This window comes from Phasianus colchicus, chromosome 20 (assembly GCF_987193195.1).
Source record: "Phasianus colchicus chromosome 20, bPhaCol1.hap1.1, whole genome shotgun sequence".
Classification (NCBI taxonomy): Eukaryota; Metazoa; Chordata; class Aves; order Galliformes; family Phasianidae; genus Phasianus; species Phasianus colchicus.
The window spans coordinates 10,862,922-10,887,980 of NC_143455.1; the positions used below are offsets into that span (position 1 = coordinate 10,862,922).

Consider the following 25,059-nt stretch of genomic DNA (forward strand, 5'->3'; position numbering starts at 1 on the left):
AATTCAGGAACCTCCATCCTGTTTGATCCAGTTCCTCTTCCGTACCTTTCAAGGCTGTTACCTTTGATGACGTCTCATGCTGCAAGCACAGAAATGGACAAAAGTGCACAGTTCAGGCTCGTGTTTCACAGCCTGATCTTCTCTGTGATTAGAAATTCCATGCGCTGCAGAGGAAGCCAGCACGTGGTCCCAGAGCAGCACAGCTACCCAAGCATGAGATAAGCAGCATTACAAACCTCTCTGCGAAAAAAATAAGCCACATATTGCATGTTTCAGATAATCTTTATCTTTCACTCTGTAATTAAGCAAATAGTTTACAGTGCAAGTTGATTTTCACAGAACAAAGATTAGACTCCAAACACCAAGAAAAACAAAAAGTGTTTCCAAAGAAACTCACAAAGAAATAAAGCAGAAAAGATGGAAGAAATCATAGGGGTCAGTAGATCCACAGGAAGAGGCAAGCATGTGGACACAAGCTGTCCCACTCTGTCTGTGAGTGCCATACAGTCAGAGGCCGTCCCCACCAAATCACATTCTTATATATGAGAAATTCCTACTGAAACAGAGATCTCACCCTGCTGATATCCAAACAAAGACAGCATCAGGATGAGTGTAGTGCTAAATAACAAAGCGGAGTGGAGATGGAACAGGGAAGGGGTGAGGAAATTAACTCTATTTCTCGTCTTTCTTATCCATCAGAAAAACCATCCAGACTTTATTTCAGCTTTCAGCTGCCCTAGGACTGCAGGCTACTTTCAGTGTCAGAAGTGGAGAAAACCACCTGCCTACAGACCAGCAGGTGCTGGTGGAACACTACAGCAGCACTCTCTCCAGGAGATGAAAGCCACGTTGCCATCACCATAACTCCAACACTTAGGGAAGGGCTACAAGAAACAAGACTGCACACCCTCCCTTACTCAGGAGTGTAAGACCAGTTTCCAAGGAGTGATCTCACTTGTCTGCCATAGCTTAGAACAGCTCATGGCCCAGTGACCCCGAAGGCTGAGGCCTAGTGCAGCAAGGATTAAGCTTTGGTGAAGAGGTCATGACAGGACCTCTGGCATTGCCTTGTCTAAAGACCTCACAGGCCTAAGGCAGCAGCCCCTCTCCACAGAACATACAATTTGATGACTCCCAGGATGACTCCACCTACCAACGTGCAACTACATGCTGCTGAACCATGCCAACAACAGCCAGTCTTCCACTGCTTCCTGCTCTGCCTTCCTAGACTTTCAAGATCTCATATCTTGGTCGCTAGCAAAATGCCCAGAAGAATCAAATCTTGCCTCAGCACTCACTCTCCACTCCCTAGTGACATGGAGATGCTTTTCCTCCTACAGCTTCCAAATTCCTCCCACAGCTTCCCTGAGAGCCACCCTGTTTCTGGCTTCAGACAGTAGTGTGCAAAAGACCCTTCTGCTCCACAAGCAGAGTCAGAAGGACATGGTTCCTCTCAAACCCAGGTGACAGTGTCCTTTCAGTCAAGTGATGAAGTCCAACAGAGGTTAACCATCTCTTCTCCTTATTCCCACTGAGCTGGTCCACTCACCCACCCACCCAACAGGTTGCTGGGCCTGGACCACACCAGAGTGCCACCTACTAAAGGACCTCTTCAAACAGCTTTCCAGGAAAGGAGTAGAGAGATTCAGAGCTGAGACACAAATTTTTCCTTCAGTAACTTCTCCTTTCATTTGGATTGGAAAGATTTCCCTACCAATATACAACTGAGACATCAGGGAGACACCTGCAGTCAGAAGGTGTGCCCCAGAAACACTGTGGAGCCACTTGAAAGTAACTACCATTTCCAAACCCCATTGCCTGCAGGAATAGCAGCTTCTCCCTTGCACCCAATTTACAGTTATAGCCTTTTCAATTAAATGCTGACACTGACTAGGGCAAGGACTGGGTCAAAACAGTTTCCAAACCAAATCCAGGAGAAAAACAATAACAGAAGACCTAAGAACAGACTGACTTCTAGTGCAACCACAACAATGGACAATCCCTTAGACATCTTTCACCCAGGGTTCATGGTGAAGGGTAAAGGAAGAGAAGTGAGCTGGGGGAGGGATGTCCACACAGGTCCCAATTAAAGCTTTAAATGACAGGGAGGTAAATGGAGTGATTGTCCTTTTGGTCTCCTATCTGGATGTGAAATGCAGGAACAGCTGTGATGAAGCAGCACACAGCAAAGTCTTTAGATCCAGTGTATTTCTCTTAGTAGAGGTAAGTGCTCTCTTAGACTCGCTGAATTTCAAACAGCTTCACATCTGTGTCATACCAGATAGGGGGATCCACATTCCTAGGAGAGAAAGACAAGATTCACTTTACTCTCTGTGGCTGGGTACATGGAATTCAAATCTTACAGCCAGGACTACAGGAGCTGGCTACACAGAATGCCTTCAGCTTTGCAAAAAAGAAAATCACTGGTTGAGACAGTGGCCCTTAGATGGATGACAATATCTATAAGATTCCACAAAGGCAGAGCTTTGCATTAAATTGTTGCACCATCCCCTCTAAGCTGCAGCAGGGAATAGAAAATCTACAAAGTCCCAATCAAGCACTACTCCCAGAGCAACTTCCTTCACATCTGCCACTCAACTTCTGGATTACCTAATTCACCCTGTTCTTTTCTAGAGGAGAAGTGTTTTTCTGTCCTCTAAATAAGAGCTCAAGAGATTATCTTGAGCTGGCCAAGTGCCTGCAATTCTCTCTGGAAAGCCTGGAAAAGATCAAGTCAGACTGCATCCAGATGGCTTACCTCAAATAAATAACACCCCACATGTAGGTCCGGAACCACATGGCAGTGCCTGAGTTAGCCTGATACTTGCGAATGAGGATGGGGTGAGGGACTGGCAGCAGCCCCACCAGTGTGCCATGCTGCAAGAACTTGAGGATCTCTGACTCATCTGTGAGACCCCTGTAAACAGACAGAACAGGAATATAATTGGCACATCCCACAGACAGCCACAGAACTGCTGCAGCAAAAAGTATCAGTCTAAAGAAACACACATGCTGTCAGACTATGGCTATCAAAAACAAACATCCTCTCCACTGACTAAGGAGCTGAGAATGCATCAGAGAAACAAGAAGTCTGACAAACAAAACAACACCTCGGCCAACGCTGCAAGGCTTTCAATTATACTTGACAAGGAAAGTACTTACTTGTCAATGCAGATCTTCTCCACCTGAGGGACCAGTACCTGTAGCAGCCGCATGATGGTCTGCAGAGGAAGCTTTGACTTCCAAGACATCACCTGTGAGTAGCAAAGCCCACAGGGAAATCAGTACACTGCATGAGTAGTTTTCCTACATGTACCTCCACTGTTTCTACAACAAATTATGTTTACAAAAATCCTAAAGGTGATGGATGAGCTGAGCATGCAACAGCAGCAGAATAGATCCTGGAGCAATAGAATTCAGAGCCACTCAGTGAAACTACAGATAAATACAGATAAAACAAAATACTTCTTTGCAGCTGATCATACACTTCTGAAGCTTTGCCCAAAAGTTGAAGACCCTCCCAAAGAAATGTGTTACTCAGAGGAAGTCTCTGCTTTGAAAAAAGGGAAGGTAAATTTAAAAAAAAAATACAACAGAGAGAGAAGAGGGTTGTGGGTGGAACAGAAGTAATTTCCGCCACAACTCTTTCTTGTTATTTATTTCATCTGTTCAGATTTCCTTACCCAGTCAGGAGTTGGGGTCCACTGTCCACTGGAGGATGCACTGGAGAGACGCCTTCGATCCCGCGGGGGATGTGACACTTCCTATCAACAAACATTATTTAAAAAATAAAGTCACACATTAGAGCAAGAAATAGAACTCACTGTCTGCTGAACCAATTTTTCCAGAGCACTGCTGGACAAGACAAATCAGTCTGTCCCCAGAACAGATCAAACCCCAAAGCCTCCACTTACTGAAAACATTTGCTTTGACGCAGTGAATTTGTCAGACCTCTGTACACTGAGGTACCCCTCTGGACTTTTCATTGTTACATTCTGAAGAGTGTTATTCCAAGGGTGGGCTCTCAGCAACTCCAAAATACACCCTTCTCAAGGAACAATACACTCATGCCCCAAACAGAAACACCATCACTGAGTGACCTTTCAAAGGCTCTGGCCAAAAGTTCACAACTCATTAATGTTTTCTTCCTCTCTCCATCATTCTGGTTCCACTTTTCTTGGATAAGAGATATCACTACCACCTTCACTTTCAAGGTCAGCCAATGAAACATCCCAATATTCATGATGGAACACAATGAAAGCCCTTTAAAAATCACTATCAATCTCCGCACAATGTAAACACGGACAGGCTTTTCCCTCTGCAATACAGCTTGGCCGTTCATTACCACTGGCTACACCTGACTTTTCTACTAAACAAATAGGACCAGCATTTCCTTCCAGCAGCTGTTCTACACCTCCACACTTCACGTCACAAGGACGTCACTGCACACTCATTCACGTCACCTCTGCAACCAGAAACAGCAGCTTTGGGGCACAGCTGTGCCGCAATCCACTGGAAGCTAACAGTAACCTGCAACTGGGGACCAGCTCAAACCAGCTGCTGGACAAAGACATTTAATGACCCATGATTCTGTTTAAGAGGCTGCTGGAAGAAGAAAGCCATTCTCCTTCAAGTTCTCAGCAAAAATCTCCCTTAACGACAGCATTAATTGCATGCTTAAAGACATCTTGCTGACCACGGTCCTTCAAGTGGCATCAAGGAAGTCCAAGAAGGATTACCAAAATGGATTCCAGGCTATTCAAGAATACTGTTCATTCCAGTTTATTCAAAGACTAAATGGCAATGTTATTTTGCTATGTCCGGAAACAAAGCCTTACTGTTTGGCTTCTGCACCCTGTCCCCATCAAGATTCTAAAAATAAAATTCATAAAAGCATAAAAACTTTTATCTCCTTCAGATCACTCTACCCTCTTCCTCTTTCCACATGTCTTCCCACAGCCATTCCAGCTGTCACCCAAAGGTTTACAGCCAGCTGATATATTTAGGAGAGGTGACATGGAATTACAATGAAATGTGAGGGCTCTTCAACATTTCACAAGAAACATTTGAAATGTTTATGGCTGATAAGGGAATTACATTGCAACAGATAAAAAAACGAACCTAAGTCAGTCATAAAAATGAGGATCCTAAAATTCATCCAATGTCTCTTATTAGTTCATCCTAACTCAGCAGGTTGGAGTCAGGACAGAACACAAAGAGACAACATCATCCAGACAGTCCAAAACACCACAATCCCTTGAGACAGCTGCAGGTAACCTGAGACGCCATTCAAGCAGTGATGTTTCTCCCAGTAGCATATCCCACACCTAATGCTTTACTGCCCTTCACCTCCTGTATGCTTTATGGCACCACAGCAAACATTCAGGCACACAAAGAGCACTTCTGTAGTCAGGAAGGGCAACTATCCCTGGGACCAAAGATCTACACACATAGACACACAAGCAAACTCAGCAGGGAGGACCAGGACACAAAGGTGCTCCCCTAAATATGCCTAAATAGGCAGTGCCTGCCCTTACCCCACTCCAGGGTTCCCCATCGCTCGCAGCTGAGGGCAGGTTACCCTCTGGCAGAGGCTGTAAAGACTCAGGCTCCAGCGAACGCATGGTCCCATCCTCTGACACCTGTGACTTCTCTGTGAGCTTGTCAATCCCTGTGTTCAAAACACAAAAAGCTCAGAAGTACAAGTGAGTTAAATATGTCTTTCTCTGCCCTACCAAGCACGGACACTCCATGCATCAGCTGTAATCTGAAATGCTCTCCTTTCAACAGGAGCAACAAGATGCAGCCTTGATCTCATCACCCCAAAGGTGTTCACTCGCCCCTGGGAAAATACTCCTTGATGCAACAAGGACACAAGTTCACATTAACACTGTTAAATTGAAGCAAGAAGTCAAAATTATGAGAAAAGGTCATGTAGACACTAAATCTGAGACAGCATTTTACTTTGACCTGCCCTCAGCTTGGATAAACTGACCTAAAACTGAGACTGAAAGGCAGTAAGTCATTCACAGACGTAAACTCTTAATCTCTTCCCACACCCAGTGAAAGGGTGAGTCCTCTGTACCTTACAGCGAAAACAAACTTTTCTCCTATTACAAAGATAAACTAACGCTGACCTGGAGTAGCCACCAAACTTGTCTTCAGTGTCCCCGGCTCAGCAGGGGCAGCAGGACGCGACCCTTCCATGGAGGCTCCGTCCTGGGAGTTGGTGCGAGAAATTGGCTCGGGAGATTTCTTCTTGCGCTGCAGACCTTTCTGGATGGACTGCGAGTCCGTGGGCAAGTTGGCCAGCTGGTGAAATACATTCCGCTTGCGGATAACAGCATACACCAAATTAGAGTTCCCTGGGAATTACAGTAACGAAATGAGCAGAGAAGACTCGAAGAGCTCTGCCAACACAGCCTACCTCGCTGGCAACGCGAAGCCTGGCTGTTGAGACCTTGCAAGCTCACAAAGGCAATGGTGCAAGGAAGAAAGAGCAGAGTTATGTAAACTTCTATCCATTATCAAGCCATAAGAATATCAAGTTAAATCTTGCCTACGCTGGAAGGTTGACAAGAAACTGGTTAGAGAGTGATATTCAAACATGTGAGAAAGAAAATTACAATTTAAGCCATATAATACCTGTTCTGGAGGAAAAGATTCAACATTTTTCCATTTTCAATAAGAAGCTCACAAAGTGAGTCAGGGGCACTCCAACTGAGGGGAAATAGGAACCAAAAGGCCCCAAATCACATAACCTCTACAGTAGCAGGAAACAGAATGAAGCCATCATTTAAAATGCAGTATAAAATACAGTCACAAAGGGTGTCTCAGGAACTGGAATCCACCACTTGCTAGTGTTTCAGTGTGTAAGAAGAATGACTACTCTTGACATATGGTTTTAAAGCAAAACATTAAATTTGAGCAGGGACAAGTAAGAGCTTCTAGCAGGCTCAGGGACATCACGCTCATTTCCTGGAGCAAAACAACTGTCATGCCTTTAGGGGGGAAGGATAAGGCACTTCCTGGAGATGCAGTAAGTGCTAGAACTTTCTTTGGATGTAACTGTTTGGTCTTCAGCTCTACGGGTCTGACAGAGCAGAACTGACATACTGTCAAACACATAAGGAGATGGAAGTTGTTTTGCTCCCTCAACTACTTTGTTGAGCAACACGAGCAGTTTCACAGCAGCATCCAGCCAGTCAGTGTTTGAGCCTCACGCACTCCCTTTCCTTTCTCCTTCCCCTCTGTCCATCTCGTTTTATGGATGTTAAGTCTGAGGTTATGCTGACAAATTGTTGCCACCTCATTTTGCCCTGTCCTAACCCTGGTTACCTACTAACCCAACTTCTTGATCCCAGACAAGTCTCCATGTGGCTGGTTGCTATGTTTCTTCCCCATTCTCGTTAATTTGGACTTTTGTTGAATTTGCATATAATGTTCTCTTGGACTGAAGTAACGTAAACCCACTGAATATAGAAGTTTCTTACCATCAAATTGGTACTGAATTATGTTGTTGAAAACTTCCAGTAAGAAGAAAACAAGATGGTGGTTCTGGACAGCAGAGAACAAGAACCAGGTAGTGGAGAAAGCCTCCAGGAGATGCAGTAACTTGTTAGCAGCCACCATGGAAAGGGACTTCAGGTACGGAGACACTATGGAAGGCAAACACGAAAATTAGAGATAGAACCACACAAAAACACCATTTAAAACATCACTTTTGCCATCTCTTCATCCTGCACTTCTGGGAAAGCTTTACGAAATGGCTGAGCCTACCAGGGTTCTACAGAAACATTTCCAAAAATAAAAGACTCTAAGTAGCTATATGGACTAACAAAAGAAAATGTTTCTGCCTTCAGAATTTCTCGTGGTGTTTTACACCGCAATACATCAGGGCTTATGCCCCTTCTGAAAATCTTGCACAGAGCCACCTGAACATCTGTAAAACCCAAGGAAGACAGCATCACTGTGGGGATGTGGCACTCCCTGCTGGAGAAGAATAGCACTGCCAATGCTGTCAGTGGGCTGGCAGGAAAATGCCTCTCTGCCACCCCAGAACAGCTCCAGGAACTCTGCTGTCATCCTGTCCCACCTGACAGAGCCCAGGCAATAAACCTGAAGACAGGTCTGATCTGCAGCAGGCACCTCTAGCACGGGATAGAAATGGTCACCAACACTGATAAACGTTGACTGGCACAGGTAGGAATGCAGAGAGACAGAGCAAGAGCAGCTGACACCTTATGGGTTGCTACTCCATGCAGTAGTGCTTACCATTCACAATGATGGTGAGCAGGCAGTCAAAGAGAGGCTGCAGACGCTGATGCCCACTAGTTATGATCTTGTGAAAGACCTACAAGCAGGGAAAAGAGTTCTTGAGCAAGACAGAACCTTACTGAAAGCACCCTCTCAACCAAAACCAATGCCACCCCCACACTAATCGCTTCCTGACACCATTCCTTCCTAGGCTGGGCCTTGCATACTCCACAATTACACAGGTGGAGAAGGCTGCTCTCACTGCAGACTCGTGCTCCAAGAGCAAAAGCTTTTATTTACAAGGAATCCTTTGGGGATATGATTACTGTTCTACAATACTGCAAACAGAAACTGACTGAGCTGTTCCAAAATGCACAGACAGCCCAGGACAACAATAAGTTACCAGGAAGTAAGAACTATTTTCATCTCCCGTGGATTTTTGGCTCTGAACCTTAATGATAGCTGCTTGACATACCAAGGAGCTAATGACCTCATGTCTGATTTTAGCGCTAACTTCCAACTCCAGTGTTTGTTCTGTATTTCTTAACTACATGCTCAGAGGCATGAAAATATTCAGCTGCCCCACAACCCAGTCCAGACATTTCCACTTTTGGCCTCCCCACCTCTAGCAGGCATACATATAGAGTACACAGCATAATGAAAGCACGGATGATCTAAAATTAAGGAAATGTAATAGCAAAACATGTAGCATCGAGAACGGTTCTGGTAGATGGATTCTTCCTCTCCTTCTAGTGGCAATCTCCTTTAGAAAGTTTAATCAAAAGCTGCTGAGAAATTCCTCCCTGACAAATAAGCACCAACATGCCAGAAGAGTACTGCACAAGACCAGTACTGCAAAATGCACAGCTGTGTGTTGGCAGTATTAGGGGCCCTCATCACTACCAACTGCAAGATGAATGAAATCCAAAGCTGTGGGCTGAGCTTGGTAAGGACATTGTTGTCCTCATTCTGTCAAACACGCTCCATGCAACTCTGGTTACTTGGGACAGAGCCAGCAACACAGTCAGATTTCCTGCCTTCAAGTCTGTTAGAAATCATACACCCATCCCACTGCACCAGACTCAGAGTCCTTTAAACAGCAGTTCAGCTCCATCCCAGATCTTGTTCTTTGATATCTGCACGACATGTGCCCCCTGCCAGACACATCACCTCAGGTTAACAGAGAATGATGAACCACCAGTGTTTGGATACACCCCACAGTGTTTGGATACACCCCACACACCTTCTAAGCTACTCAGTGGAAGGGTAACCTATGAAGGATCAGTAAATTATTCTGCTTCATCACTCTGCTTGTGGAGGTTTTGAAACAAGAGTTAAGAGGAAAAGAAAGGAACTCCTAGAGCCATACTCACTATGATGAGCAGATCCGCATGAGTCCCTGTGAAGACAGGGATGTCCATAGGCACTCGTACAGAATACGGCTTGTTCAGTCGCACCCCAAAGTTACGCTCCCCACTGAGAAGCAGGAGGATAAACACCCCAATGTGCATCAATCCCACTCGTGCTGCAAAAAACAAAACAAGAAAAACAAAAACAAAAAACTATCACACCGATGCCAAAGGACTGCTGAAAACAGGAGGGCAGTGAGGAGAAACATAATGGGACTGAAAGAGAAACCACAGACACCAGAGTATCCTCATAAGGAACATCCCACACAGAGCTCCTTCAATTGCCAGTACCCATGTCTGCCTCAAGCCTGTATGAAGCCAGTACAATAAAAAGTCTCCTTTTTGATTATGCTCCTCGTTATGTTCTTGATGTAAATTGCCAGAGTAGGAAAGATCTGACTTCTACCAACAGTCCAGCACGGTGTTATGACTAATCTATATCAAAGGCAAGAGAAAATCGCTCATTTTTTCCTCTTCTTCTTAGGATTAGGGAGGCAGCTTTTGACACAGGAACTCAAAAAGCATTAGCACATGCTAAGGATGTCCCTTCCATGCACTATGCCATAGACCATGCCCTTCTTCTAAGTCCATTACAAACACCCATCTAACTGAACTACTCCCTCCTCCTCACACTTGCAGAAGGCTAGGAACATGCACTCAAGCAGCAATCTCAGTGGTAGACAGGAAGCATCTTAAAAATATTTTAGCTCAACTGATAGGCACAGATCATTCCAAATAATGAAAACAACCAACTTACACTGGTCTGCTCTGGCATCATTGAGAAAATACAAGATTGGGACAAGGATATCCAGAACATCACTGCTCTTCAGCACAAAGAAGAGGAATTTCTGGGAAGAAAAGATTTCAGGCAATCTTAAGAACATCTGGTTTTATCCACCATCCAAAGGGCCCAGGCCAGGTAGCGTCAAGCTAGCCAGTCTCTGACTCACACCATAAAGGCTGGGATATGCACTAACACTTTATCTCCATTATCTGTAGTTATTTTAATAATTGCTCCTGCACTTGGCTTCAAACAGTGACCTTCAGAGCTGCAGCTCCTCTCACCAGGTCTCCCTGGAGCCCAGCCCACCAGTCCCAGCCCACCCAGCTGGAAGCAGTGCTGCTGACAGGAGTATCACAGTCAGTGCTCACTACCAGCCCCGTGACCTCCTGCCAGACCTCAGTCCAGCCAGAGCTACACCAGGCTCTGGGGATCAAGGAGGGGATAAAGCTCAACAACAAGCAGCTCCACACCTTGTTGAAGTCACAGAGTTTCCAGAAGAGAACAAGAAGTTCCTGATGGAACTGGATCTTCTTGGCAGAGTTTGGCAGGTAGGTCTGGACCAGCGGGTTTGATAACAAACGGGCCACTCCTTTCAGGATGAACTGGAAATCCTGCCAACAGACCAGGAAAGAGACTGCGGTGGGCCCAGGGCTAGCTCTATCCACATGAAATCAGACAGGAAGTAGTTCAGGACTGGAGCACATTACCTCCTCTCGATGTATTCTTGAGAGGTAATTCACAAATAGATTGTCTGGTCCTGGAGGCTGTGTTCAAAGACAACGAATGAAATGCTTATGGAATTACAAGATTTAGCCAGGGGCCAAGTGTAACCAGTAGCTCTAGGGGCTCACATCTCTTATTTAAGCTTTGCTCTCTGAATGATCCGGTTCTAAACGCTAGGAGACAGAGCACTTCAGAATCAGTAAAGTCAGGGAATTTTTACTTAAGTGTTCCTGATTAAAGTCAGTGACCAAAGCCTTCTGGTTTGGTCAGCCATGGTTGCTTAGTGTCCTACAGGAAAGGAAGAGGACTGGGCCAGAGACAGCAGTCTAAGGAAAGGAGCATTGCCATGCCCTACAGATTGTCCCTGCATTCAGTAAAGGCTGGTATAAGAGGGTCACAGCATTTGGGAAAGCAACAAATACCCAGGGTCACTCACATCCACATCATCCATGGCCGTGCCAGTAGTTGTGCCATCCACTGTGGGGCTTGAACTGGTGGAGCTGTCATAGTCCAAAGTGACAATCAGCACCTGGGCTGCCTCCTCCACCAGGGGCTCACGGTAGTCAGAGAAAAGCAGATGATTGTAAGGAATCCCATAACCCACCGGATCGTAGGCACAGACGACATTCAGGAGCGAGGTGAAGAGGGGGAGTGCATGTCTGGGCAGGAGAAAACATTCTCAGAAGGCAGAAGCAAGAGGCAAATGGTGCTGCCTTGGGGAGAGACAGGCATCCCTCCCCAGGATTTTGGGATCATAACAAAAGACCAGCACCTTCTCTAATCCACCCAATTCTACTCTATGACAGTGACCAGTGATTGAGCAGCACAGGGACAAGAGCTGACACTCATCTCCCACTGGTCATCTGGACTAGAGCTAAAAAGAAAGGGAAGTTAAAAAAAAAAAAAAAAAAAAAAAAAGACTGTGTGGCCTCCCAGAGAAATCTCGTGCAACAATATGAAAAAAGAGACAGGATCTTAAAGCTCTCCATACTCTATAAAGACCAAACTGCGGCCCCCAATGGGCACCTGAAAGTCCCAGAGGAGATGATGTCACCAGAGGGCAGCATTCACCTGCCACCACCACACAGCGACTCAGTGAAGTGCCACACCACCCTTCCCACCAGGGAACAGGATCTGCAGCAGGGGAATGCATCTGCCTGTCCCACATGACAAGGACCACTCCTGTATCAAATTTCAGTGATCATCTCGCTCAGTTTTGCCCTTTGCTGATGAGGAAGGTTTCTCACTAAGCAGAGATGCTAATGGGGATGTGAGTAGGACATGCTACCTCCAATAGCTAGGGGCTGTTGTCCAAGTCCTATGGCCACCCATTACCAACATACTCCTTTGGAAATATTTCAGTGTATTTCTCCGTCTGGCACTCAGCTTTATACCCTCACCTGTTCTCTGTAGAGCAGAAGAACTGCACCCAGGGGTTGGTGTTGCTGCTGTCTGAAGATGGAGGCAGATACATGGCCTCAGAGAAGCAGGTCAGCAGCAGCTTAAGCAGCTCTGTCCTGAAAGAAGGGAAGAACAGGCTAAGTCCTGGACTGAAGCACAGGAGGCACAATCACCACAGCAATGTATAAGAAAAGTTCAGTCCCATCTAAAAAGTACTTCCTATAGAAAGCAGAGTCCATTTCATCAGCAACATTTCATTCATAAGCACTGATCAAAATGCTGCCTTTTGTAAACAAGAAATACAAGGATCATTTCAACCGTTTCTATCACAGACACTTCAACTCCCATATCATACTACAAAAAGCTACTCAAAAGCACAATCAGTTTTCTCTTTGCTGCCTGACATGATGGATTGGAAAGGGGCAAGGGCCCTGCGGAAGTCACAAGTGCCTCAAGAAGCCAGGAGAGCCCATCTCCGCAGACACCCCCAATCTCCTGAGCCCAGCATCTCTCCATTCTGCCTTTGCAAACCCTCTTACCTATTCAAGTCATGAATGTAGTTAGGCTGTGGAGAGTGAGCGAAGCCCACTCCTGCCTCCCAGATGTACTCACAGCTGTCAATGGAGTGGATATCTTCTGCTGTGTCCTGTGGAGAGAAACAGGAGGTCAGAGCACTGGCAAGTGCAAGAGTTGACAGTGGTTACAGATATCCAAGGCAGTTCAGCCCCACTCTCAACAACAGCAGAAAAACCAGCAGAGATGCATCCTGACACTGGAGTTGCACCTACCAGCCTCACTCAGACAGCACCTACCCAAGCACTGGGCACCATGCAGAACAAGGTTCTTCCTCCAGCATGCCAAGGCACAGTACTAGCCACCTCCACTAGAAATTGGCACCCAGCACCAAAAGATCCAGGATATATTTTGTTCTAATTATGGGATATATCACCACCTCCCTTCTTTTCCTCCACATCTCATGAAACACAGCGCAGGGTCAGGGTTTTCCCTTTGCATATCAAGAGCATCACATGGAGATACAGTACCCACTCAACACCTCCAACTTATCTCAGAAGGCATCATACTGATTTTACACACATAACATGGTGCAAAGGCAAGAGAAGCAGCAAATTACCTCTAACTTTTACTAAAAGTGCATAATGCTGTTACTTGCTTTTTCAGTGGGTAAAACAAGAAGGTAACTGCAAGTACGTTCCCTCTTCCAGTAAGAACCCTCCCAGTCCCTTGCCAGCTACTGGCATGACTCCCAAACTCATGCTTTGCAGCCTGAGGAGACAGACCATAGCAGCCTGTCCTTTTCTACCATGGCCAGTTGAGCTTAGACTGAAGCAGCCTTGTGGAGACAAGAAGCCATTGCAAACCACATGCTGACCCTCAAGAAATGACTGGAAGCAAGGGCCCAGATGAATATAATATACTTGCATCTAGTACCCTTGGCATGCTTTGTCTGTCTCTTTCCTTAAGTTTAATTAAGCAAATTCTACCACCAACCTTTTTTTCCTCCTGTAACTGGGGAAAGCAGACCAGAGGACTGTTTTTAATTGCTCTGAATTCCTGCTGCATAACTTTCTTCCCTCCCACAATGGTAATGATCTCACTGAGGGCAACCAAAATGCACTTAGCACGCCAGCCACAACTCCCACAAAACCAGCATGCTGACAGCAGCTACTGCTAACACGGAACCAACTGCAGCCTCCTCGACAGTCCTTGCTTTTCCTGCCTCTCTACTCAGTTCCTACAGACAGGTTGGAGCTCACCCACCATCAGGTTCCTCATCCAGCTCCTCAGAACAATTCTTAGTAAAACTGCAGCACCTAAGATCTCCCTCCACAATCAAACTGACAGTGAGAGGAACAAGATGCTAAAGGTCCCTGCTCTACTGGAAACAATAGGAGAGCAGATGTTTGCCAGCATGACCACATTTTCCTGACAGGCAAGCTGTAGTGCAGGAAAAAACACTAGCCTTCCCAGCTGACATTCACCTAGCTATCCCAGAACACCTTTTTTTAGGAGATACAGACACCACCCACTGAACGCTAAACACTGATCAGTATTAGTCACCTTGCATTCAGGCTCAATGACTCCATGTTTTCCTGCCTGAAGATTTGTAAGGAAGCTGCTGGGGTCTTCAAGAGTCCCCCATCACACAGCTAATCTATCTCTGTGTAGATAACCTCATGATTCAACTCACCACCGTGCTTCTCCGGTGGCTTTGCACAGTAAAATCGGGACAGAAGAGCAAATCTGCAACAGCAAGGAGCAACGACTCAGCCAGTGGCCGGGCATTTTCATCATCTTCATCTCCCTAAATGTGAGAATTGTAAAAGAATATTGTTAGTACAGGCTTAGCAAAGATCATACATTAACACTATTAAACAGCAAGAGAAGATGCACTCTCCATGAATACACAGTACGTTACAGAGGAACAAGAGGGAGAAATGCAAAACCCACTCAGGAGAGGCAAGAAATTCCCCCCTGGAGAGTGTCGCCTATAAAGGTCTTTAATGTGACCAAACAGTGGATAAAGTATTCTAGCCTAAGCTCTTAAGAAAACAGAACAGCAGCACTGCACTCTGCCACATGGAGATGCATTGCTTACAGAGGACAAAAGAAAGGAATCACTACAGAGAAGACTGTTTTACAGGAAATGAAGAAGGCCATTTGCACGGTGCACAGAAACAGCAATAGGAGGAAGGCAGACAGCAGTGTTAACAGGTGTAAAACCGCACGGGCTGCCCAGAACTGGAAGCCACGGAAGAGGGAGAAGTGGTGCGCAGCTCAGCAAGCAGCCACCTCAGCCTGCCAAGGCAAAGCAGGCACGACAGCAGAGGGGATTTTGTTGTCTCCAGCATTCAAAGCAATCATTTCAATCATGAATGCCAACTTCTCTGCAACTGTTGCCACCGGAAACCCTGCCAGATCCTGCCTGTCAAAGAGCATCCTGGCTAGGAGGCCTCCCCCATCACACACAGGTGCTGTAGGGAAAGACTGGGAGTGGGAATGGCGGGAGCTCATCCATCTCTGCCAGCCCGCACATGACACGCAGCGCTGCAATCGCAGCAGGCAGCTACCCGAGGTAATCGCCTTGTGGCTCTGACGTCTGCCTCAGCAACTGCAGGGAAGACACCGTCAGACAGATCCCGGATGTAAGAAGCCCAGAGAGGACAGATGAAGCCATCAGGCAGCAAAGACAGTTCTGCCTGGGCTAGCATTAAGGTCCAAGGGGACTTCTCAATCAAGAATGATCTTTGCTAACAAAGTCTCAGCTGCCAGAAAAAGTCTATGAACCACAACATACAAAAAATGGGAGACACATGAGCCAGTAGTTCTCAATGCAACAGGAAAGGCACACAGTTTTCCAGCAATCTCTTGAAAGATTTGTGTCTTTTTAAAAAACTGTTACGCATCCTGATCCTAAGCACAACATAACCCTAACAGTCCCTGTCTAATCCCAGCAACCTGCTTAGAATCACAGAATTACCAAGGTTGGAAAAGACCTCTAAGATGATCCAGTCTACCTAGCACCAATATTTCCCCACTCAACCATGTCCCTCAGTACATCATCTCCACGCTTCTTGAATTCCTTGGGCAGCCCATTCCAGCACTTGAGCACTCCCTCAGAGAAGTATTTCCTGACGTCCACCACTGGGGGTGCTCAGAACCGTGGAGATATGGCACCGAGGGATGTGGTCAGTGGATGTGGTGGGGATGGACTGACAGTTGGACTACATGATCTTAAAGGTCTTTTCCAACCTTAATGATTCTGTATGAGATTGAATGATGGGACAATGTGAACCACATCAGCTCCTCTGGCACCCAGCAGGCATGATGCATGAGGAGGGCTGCACTGGGCTGGATCACCTTGGGGTGACCTCACCACTCCAAGGCAGAGGAACTCTCCCTCCAGCTGCTGAACAAGGCAGAAGAGCAGTTGTAACAGCAGCCTTGCTGGCTCAGGGCACCAGGCACTTCTTCCCAAAGCAGCAGGATCTAGCAACTCCACAGCCAACACTCTCCAGCACTCTCAGCCTCTGCAGGGATCAAAGATGGACAACCACCCTCCCAGTCACACAGATCACACAGCAGAGCGCTGTTAGCAAAAGCTTTCTTTTCCCCTTGAAGTGGCCTCAGGCAAAACAGATTAGAGGTAACAGGCAGAGATAGTGCAAGGTTTGTACTGTACCAACCACTGCCAATTTCCTATAAACCTCCTCCAAAACACCGCAGTACACGCAATGTTCAGGGGAAAACACATATTTCAGCACAGTCACGCTGACCTGCAGATTCAGAAATCTCCAGGAGAGCACTCTTCATGCATAAAACAGTAGCTGCCAAGGGAGAAAGCAGGTAAACATGTATTCCTAGCCTACCTCAGCTATGCTTTCAACAATATTTCTCTTGTTTGCAGAACATACTGAAGCATATTACCCTAATCCTTTTCACACTGATTTCAATTCACACTTCCCATACTGGAAAAGCCTTCCCTCACATACCAGCTCTCTCCTACAGATACACACCCAAGTGAAATCTTCAGATGACACAGCAACCTGTGCTGAGCAGAGCAGCTGAGAGGGGAAGAATACCAAGAAACAAAGAAAAGAAACTGACTTAGAAGATGCCACCTAGTTTCTGCATAAACAGAAATAACAACCAGCGCAGCTGTCCTCAAATGCCTCCTTGCTTCCTCCCGCTCACCCTCCAGAAAGGAGAATAAGTGCCAAGAGACAGACCCCTCCTCGGCCAGCCCCGGGGACAGTTGACCAGAAGAAACCTCTCCAGTCTGGGTCCTCAAAGATGTAAGGCAGGATACGAGTGAGAAGCCGGCTGCAGTTCAAGACGATTTGTCTCTCCTTCTCTGTGTGGCAGCCACTCTCTGCTCCCTGCACCAACTTCTCCACAGCCTGCAGGAAACAAAAGGCAAGCAGCATTAGCATCGACGTGAGCAGAACTGCACAGCTCTGACCTGCCGGTGACATCTTCACATAGATTTAGAAGCACTGCTTGGAATCCATTTTCCCTGAGTTCAATAGTACAGGCTCCATTGCTGTTTGAAACATCGGGGTAAACAACCTTAACCAGACCTTCTTCAATTTCTTCTGTTCCACCACAAGAGATCTTACATGTTAGGGTAACCCACACAGCACATAGAGTGGACAGAGAGCCACAGCACCTGTGGGCTCCCTCCAGCACTGGAAGCAGAAATAGTACTAAGGATTCACCATGCAGCTTTTTAATTCCCAGGGTCGTATTCTCCACTTAGTTTCATAGCAGACTGTCTGGGTCACTGACTCTGATAGCTTGCGTCACTGCCTTAATGGGTATGTAAATGCTGTATGTACAGTCACAGCCCATCCACGCACAACTCTATGACTGTGCGTAAATATTTTTCCAGGCACATTTATGACCCTGCACAGCAGGGATGTGGGCTGAGTCCCCAGCCATGACTGCAGATGACATCTCAGCCGTGCTGCTGTGCTCTCCACGAACATGCAGGGCTGCTAGGTCCAGTGTCACACCATGCTTGGCAAAGGTCAGGGCCTTCAGACCGGCAAAAGTCTGCAGGCTGCTCTGACCACGACATCTTACGACCTACAGCTCCCAGATACGCAGCGCTGCAGTGATCAGGTCCCCCAACCACTTCCAGCAGGGAGAACAGCCCCCATTTTAGCCTCACTTTCTGTAGAAAGACGACACAGAGCCAAAGGGATTAATGGTCAGTTTAGATCCCCCCAGCTCTTCTCAATTCAGAAGTTGCTGCTTGTCAGAAGCCAGGAGACAGCACAGGGGAAGAACTGTGGTAAACTGAGAGGCAAGACAGAGTTATCACTGGGGGCAGACAGGAACAAGCAAGTGCAGTACATAGTGCGAGGAGACAACATGGCACCAATCCCACACTGGGAGCCACAAGACTCAGTGAAGGGACACCTCCTGCCAGCACAGCACTGAAGAAGATAACGCCATCCTTACCTTATAACACAGAGTTGCCAAGTTGGAAGGTGATTCTTCTCTCACCGCTCGGATCTCTGCAGCTGGCACAAGGGCAAAGACATCCTGCACTGAAGTGGCTGTGTCTGCCCAGAACTGGTCCCAGAAGGCATCATCTGTTGCCTCCACGGGCTGTGGAGAGACAGACAGAGCTTCAGAGGCAGAACCACCATCCCGTGAGTTCCAAACATCATTGCAACTGGATCAGGGATGTGACCATCACCACAGAGAACAGAAGAGGATAAATAAAATAGCATCACTGATTTATATTCCAGATTTTTTAGTTACCAGAGCCTTGGCTTCTGGGACCTCCCAAACAGAGCATTCCCTCAGCACTGGGGGTGACAAGCAAGACATTTATGTGACCAAGTGCATCAGACTTGGATACTCCATGTCTTCCACAGAGTCACAACATACGCAAGGCCTCAGCTTGGCTGCAAGCTGGGGCACATGTGCCCAGTTCTTCATTAACGCACATGGTCTGGGCTGCTGTCACATGCAACACACACAACAGAACTACTTCTGTTGTAACCAAAGCCTTGGAGAAACAATTGGGGATGGCCCATGTTAGGGCACAAACACAAAGAACTGACAGACCCACCTGAAAACACTCAGTAGTGCAACTGAGTTTATCTTTCTGAGCCAACTGGCAATTGGACTCAAGGCAGCCAGTGGCAGCCACAGTCTTACCCTTAAAATGCCCTCATCATGCAAGTCAAAGTGGAAGGAGGAGGAAGCAATCCAGTTAGGGGCACATCCATGGACTAAGTCTGTCCTCTCATACCTGGGAGCACCGCTTTGCCCCACGATCCAGCCTCTGCCCCACAGCAGCTCTACAGCAAAGAGCAGCTCTCGTGGGTGATGATAGTCAGCACTGTACTGGGTCTATCACGTCAGATGGAAAAGGGGCAAAACCACAAATGCATGTTTAACTTGATTTATTCCCAGCTCCACGTAATAGGCAGAAAGCATGTCTGCTTCTGTGCTGCGGTTCTAAACGCAGCCAAGATGCCACGCTGGAGAGAACAGCTCATTCACAGCTCTGATGCTGAGAAGCGTTGCATTTCTCCCCTGTATCCGAATGAGAAGAGACGGCATCACCTGAACTCACCGAAGGTGATGTGTCACCACCACCGGAGGGCAGCAAGCGAGAGGAGCCAGCAGGCGGCTGCCAGACTGGTGCAGCAGGTGACTGCCCTCAGGCTCTCCTCCACCTGCTCCTGTACCCGAGAGGCTCATGGCTCATCCCACTCCTTTCTGCCATGCAATGAATCAGCCTGAGCCACTCTCCACTCAAAACCAAATCCACGAGTTAAAGCATCTTCTCAAACACTGCTCTGATGCTGAAATCCACTTTATTTTATCACCTGGCCAACAAAACAAATTCCCACCAAGCCCCTTTTCAAGAAAGAGAGATTTTTCTATGGGATCCAAGACGACTGCTCCGCAGAGGGATCTGTAGGACAGCCAAGCGCCTTCAGCCGACGTTCAGCAGAACTCCACTTCCTAAGCATGCAAGAGAGCTGCGCTACCTTGCGATCTGTGCACAAAACACCTAAATGGAGGGAGGAGAAAAGCTATTTGCAAGTCAGATCTCTAATTACACTCCTCAAAAAGAGTCAGGTATTTGGAAATGCGATATATATAATGCAGGAAACATCCTCCACTCCCTACATCCTCTTCCAAACCGGGCACCACAATCACAGGGCTAATTGCCATGTGCACCTACTGGCTGCTTGCCACAGCCACTCCCACCGACAGCAGGGAGCAGCAATTGCTGCTAACAGAAGATCATGCATAAATAATGGCTTCACTCTCATCTAGAGGGGAAGAAGAAAACCATTTCCCTCCGATGTACACAAAACCATTCTCTGCCCGTAGCTTCCTTGGAGGCTGAACACAGCACTGCTCTACGGCTGGTACCATGACAGCTACGATGGATTAAACAGCTCTGTCTCCAACAAGAATTACATGGAGATAAAGGAGCACTGCAGCAATCACACGAGCTGCAATGTTGGATGCTGCAGCAGCAATGCCTGCCATCTTGGCAAGCAGGTTACACTAAAACACCATTTCTTTGCTTTTTAATAGCTGCGTTAAGTCATCTCCCCATCCAACAGATGGCATCCCATGTACAATCCTAGGATTCAGTACTGACTCACCCGCATCCCTGCAGCCCCCCAATCTAATTAACCGTCTGGCATCACAAAGCTACTCGATGCACGTAATATTCGTCTCCTCAAAAGAACACGGGTGGATGTTTTAAAGCTGACTGTATTCTGCGTACAGCATCTCCAGAGATCTAAACATCCATCTCCTCGTGCTGAGCTCACCCAACAGCCTGTGCCCAGCACGCAGAAAAGGGAAGTACAGCGACCTGGAACAGCCTCATTCACTGCTCACCTGCTGCTTGCACCACGTCCGTACCAAAGGAAGGAGCTGACTGCAGCACTGACTGCTGCTGTGAGCACAGCAGGCAGCATTAAATGGATGTGATGTCTTACAGTAGACAAGGGAGATTTTTATTTTTGCCTTCAGTTCACCTCGACAAGGCTTAAAGCCTTCCCATTTGCACGCTGGCTACACAAAGGCAGAATCAGTCCTACAGACACTTCCAGACTTTATTTCCCCAGTAGTTACAAACTGGGGGTTTCAGATGCTTCAAAACACGCCATCCACACGCACTGCATCAATCAGCAAAGGAAGCCGTGTGAATTACAAGCATTTTGCCAGCTACTGAGCAGAGACTCACAGCCCTGAACAAGCAATCCTAAGCAAACAGGATACGTCATGGGAAGAAAGATCACAGCGCAGCACCGACCACTTCCTACAAACAGGAAAAGGTCCCAAAGCACTGCCTCCCCTGTCCTCTGCCCAAAGCTGTTATCACCTCCACTTTCACATTCAACTCCTTCTCACTTCTCATATAATCCCTCACAAGCTCTGGCAGAGTGAGCATTTGCATCCACCTCCCAGCCAAGAGTTCTCTGCACTACACCTTCACATCCAGCACCTCCATGTCCAGCACCCATTCCCAACTGCCCCTAATGGAGGACCATCCTCCAGTCCTCACTTCTTGCCACCATGCTGACCAGCCCAGATCTCGAGGCATTTGGGGTAGGGACCATCACTCTTCTGGGACTCGAAGCCATAACTTCTGACCAGGCTTTTCCAGACAGTACTGTACAAACTCAGACAGTAAGTAACAGCAGTGTGCTGTTCCACTCAAATGAGGCAGGATTTAGAGCGCAGCACCAGACTGAGCCCTAGGAGATCAGGCAGCCCTGCAGTGAGTGTGAGGCAGTGCAGGTACCTCTGACCACCTGCTTGTGAGACGCTGTGCAAAAGCAAAGCCCGAGGTCAGATTTATTCAAAACGTTAATAAGTAGCAGGATTTCATTCTTGCTCCAAGGACAGCAGCTCCACACTGCTCTCGGTGCAGAAGCGATGGGTTTTTTTCATAAGATATTTGAGCCAGCAGGGGAGAATCAAGGAGAGATCCCAAACGAGTCTTTTGCCAGGCCTCTGCTCACAGCAAAGGGAGCTGGAAAATGTGATTTGTGGAGTCCTGGCATTGAAAGCCTAAGAGAAGAGTCAGCTATAGTTTTGGTTGTAAAACAATAATGTCACTTTCGTCAACCCAGAAGACTTAGATACTTGAATACATTCATAAATAGGCTACTCAGAAACTAATCTCTAAGCATAACGTTTACTTTTATCAGGCTCAAATTAACAGCATGTCATAATATTGCAAATGTGCATCAAGGAGAAAGAAAGGACTGGAGTTCATCCCTTGTGTTTGATCCTTTTTGCCTCTTTAAAAGCAGAGGCACAGCTGGCACTGAAATCTAACAAGCTAGTTCCCAAGATCAAAACTTTTCATCTTCCAGTCAGTTTCCTGCAGAAATCATTTAATCCCCAACTAACTGGGAAAAGCAAGCACGTTTCCTTCACAGCTGGGACTCCCAGCTTCAGCTCCATGCCCACCACCCACAGCCCATACGTCCCCTCACCTGCCATGCAGGCAGCACTCCTGGGGGCACCGAGGGAGAGCCCACACATCCCATATGATAGAGCACACCTAGTTTACTGTTAAATTGATTAGGAATACTCTTATAGAAGTGGGCAGCATACAGAAGTACATACATACATATGCATCAAGCCTTTAAACCCATTTTTCTACCTGTGATTGCTATTATACATTTGTAGCACAAACAAATACCTTTCCTCTGGTACCTTTTTAATCACTGAAATTGTTCTGAATTGACTTTTCTTTTTTAGTATTTTTACATCTTCAGAGTTTCCCTTCGGCAACCGAAAATCAGTTCCACTTCTTTTGCCCACCCTTGGCTTGGCTTTCAAGATCCAGGCTCCACATGTGCTACAAGCACTGAAGCACTATGTTACTGACAATTTCACTTGTTTGTTTTAATGTTCATGTGGAACACTCATTTTAATCAATGAAAACTTATAGATGCAAGAAAAATTAATTATGCCAACTCCAAACTTCCACCAGCGAGCAAACACTGCGTTCCGCTGGGCCACCTCCTCCCCTCCAAGCCTTCCCAAACACGGCGTAGCACATCGCCTGGCTCGTGGTTTCATTTACCCAAGATCTGACAAAAATCTGTTTGTCCAGCTACCTGATAAAGAGAAGACTTAAAAAAAAAAAAAAAAAAAACAACAACCAGACGTTGCTGAGAAAGCGAAGCGTGTTTTAAGTTAATAGTTTCGAAGCGGGGATTTGACCCCATCCATCGCTGCCGCTCGAACGCAGGTCGCCGCGCAGCAGCAGCTGCACGATGGCTGCCGCCGAGCTCCAAAGGCCCCGGCAGCGCCCGGCCGCGCCAGCAACGGTGCCCTTCGCGGTGTGTAAACATGGGAGCGCCGACAAACACCCCGCCCTTCTTCCACATGGCACTCAGCTCACCTAGACCACAAAGACGCGAAATGAACGCAGACCAGAACGACGCCGTTCCTCCTTCCTTCGCGCAGGGCACGGAGAACCGTCCTTCGTGCGCACGCCAGCAGCGGGCAGGGCGGCCCCGCTCCCGACCGACACCGGGAGGCGCCGCCTCGCACGGGCTGCGCTTTGCGGGCGGCGGGCTGAGCCGAGCAGCCGGCTTCCATCCGCTGCCGCCCGGCCGCCCTTGGCAAGCACGTAACGGAACGGCCCTGCAGACCTGACGGCACCCCAACGCGTTTCGGCGACCCAAAAGGAGTCGGAAGAATTCCTTCGGATGTTAACTCGCCCGCTCCTCCGCTTACGTGGCGCCTGCCTTAAGAGCCCGTGGCGAGGCTCTCAGCGCCCGCGGTCCCGCACGCAGGCGGTGAACGCAGCTTCACAGCGGAGCCGCTCGCAGCCCTGCCTTCCCAGCCCGGCCCCGCTCCGGCTTTTCGCAGACCTCCTCCCCTCGCCCTTCGCCTCCTTCTGCCCACGCTCCGTTCTGACGTCGCCCCTCTCTCCTCCGCATCTCCGTCTTCGCACGGCTGCGGTTGCGGCCCCGCGGCCGGAGGCTCAGAGCAGCGCGGCCGCAACGCCGTAACGCCGACCGCCTCCGCCGCGCTCCTCCGCCGCAGCCCGCGGGAGATCAGCGTTACTCCACGGGCCGCCCCGGCGGCGTCCTTTCGATCGGCGTCACCCGCAACGGGCGCGCAAACGCCGACCGCCCCGCTCGGCGATGAACGGCCCGGCCCGCAGCCGCAGCCGAGCGGCGGCCATCCCGCAGCGCCGGGCTGCCCAGGGGCTCAGACCCGCCGGCTCCTGACATGGCGGCCCCCCCGCGACATGGCGGCCCTCACCTGTGTCTTGGTGGTGAGCTGGATCACGGCCTTCCTGAAGTTCAGCTTGGAGTCCGCGCCGCCCATAGTGCGGGCTGGGGCCCGGCTCAGCCTCACGCCGCCGCTCCGCCTCGGCCCGCCGCGTCCATCGCTCCGTCCCGCTGTCAAACCCTCGCGGCTCCGCCCCTCCCCGCCCCTCCCTCCCCGCGCTGCCGTCCCTTCGCTCCCCGCCCGCCCCTCCACCCCCGGCTCCGTCCCTGAGCGCCGCCCTGCCGCCTTTCCCTCCCTCCAGCCCTCCCTCCCTGCCCCGGCTCCCTCTGCCTTCTCCTCCGCCCTTTTCCCCTCTCCACCCCCTTCCTTCAGCCCCCTCTGCCCGCTCTCGTTCTCTTCTTCCCCCAGAAGTTCCCCCACCTGAGCCGAGGACGCTTTGTACCCCGCGGGCCGGAGGCGCGGGCATCGCCCCGCACTGCACACCGCTGCCTTTAGAGCCTCCTTGCTGTTTTCTGCCCGCAGACCCGCACGCACAGCAGCGCTGAGGGGCGCCGAGCTGCAGACCTCATTTCTTCAGAGGAGGGCAGGACGGATGGCGCTGCAGGACCGCACAGCGCTGGCCCGCTTAGAGCAGGCGGGGGAGCTCTCACTTGTTGGCGTGCAACCGGCACAGAAATCACGCAGGGTCGAGTACATCGAGTGACAGATGGA

The 25,059-nt window shown here is 48.4% G+C and overlaps 1 protein-coding gene across 1 annotated transcript; it reads right to left on the reverse strand.

Moving 5' to 3' along the window:
* Nucleotides 1-263: 263 nt before the first annotated feature.
* Nucleotides 264-24,562, reverse strand: HID1 (HID1 domain containing). The gene is made up of 19 exons (XM_031598644.2): nt 24,379-24,562; nt 18,559-18,708; nt 17,322-17,492; nt 14,783-14,896; nt 13,113-13,219; nt 12,573-12,689; nt 11,609-11,831; nt 11,157-11,213; nt 10,920-11,060; nt 10,423-10,513; nt 9,630-9,781; nt 8,275-8,353; nt 7,494-7,658; nt 6,138-6,365; nt 5,538-5,671; nt 3,684-3,764; nt 3,163-3,254; nt 2,759-2,917; nt 264-2,299 (listed from the first exon to the last, which is right to left on the reverse strand). The coding sequence occupies exons 1-19, from the start codon at nt 24,442-24,444 to the stop codon at nt 2,236-2,238; spliced, it is 2,391 nt and encodes a 796-aa protein (XP_031454504.1). The 5' UTR covers nt 24,445-24,562; the 3' UTR covers nt 264-2,235.
* Between the last annotated feature and the right edge of the window lie 497 nt (nt 24,563-25,059).

Bases quoted from the DNA above. Each gene is read 5' to 3' on its own strand.
- HID1 (XM_031598644.2), bottom strand. From the start codon at position 24,444: ATGGGCGGCGCGGACTCCAAGCTGAACTTCAGGAAGGCCGTGATCCAG. The intron at 18,709-24,378 runs GTGAGGGCCGCC...GTCTCTCCACAG, and splicing joins AGCTCACCACCAAGACACAG to CCCGTGGAGGCAACAGATGA. The intron at 5,672-6,137 runs GTCAGCGTTAGT...TTTTGAACACAG, and splicing joins AAGTTTGGTGGCTACTCCAG to GGATTGACAAGCTCACAGAG.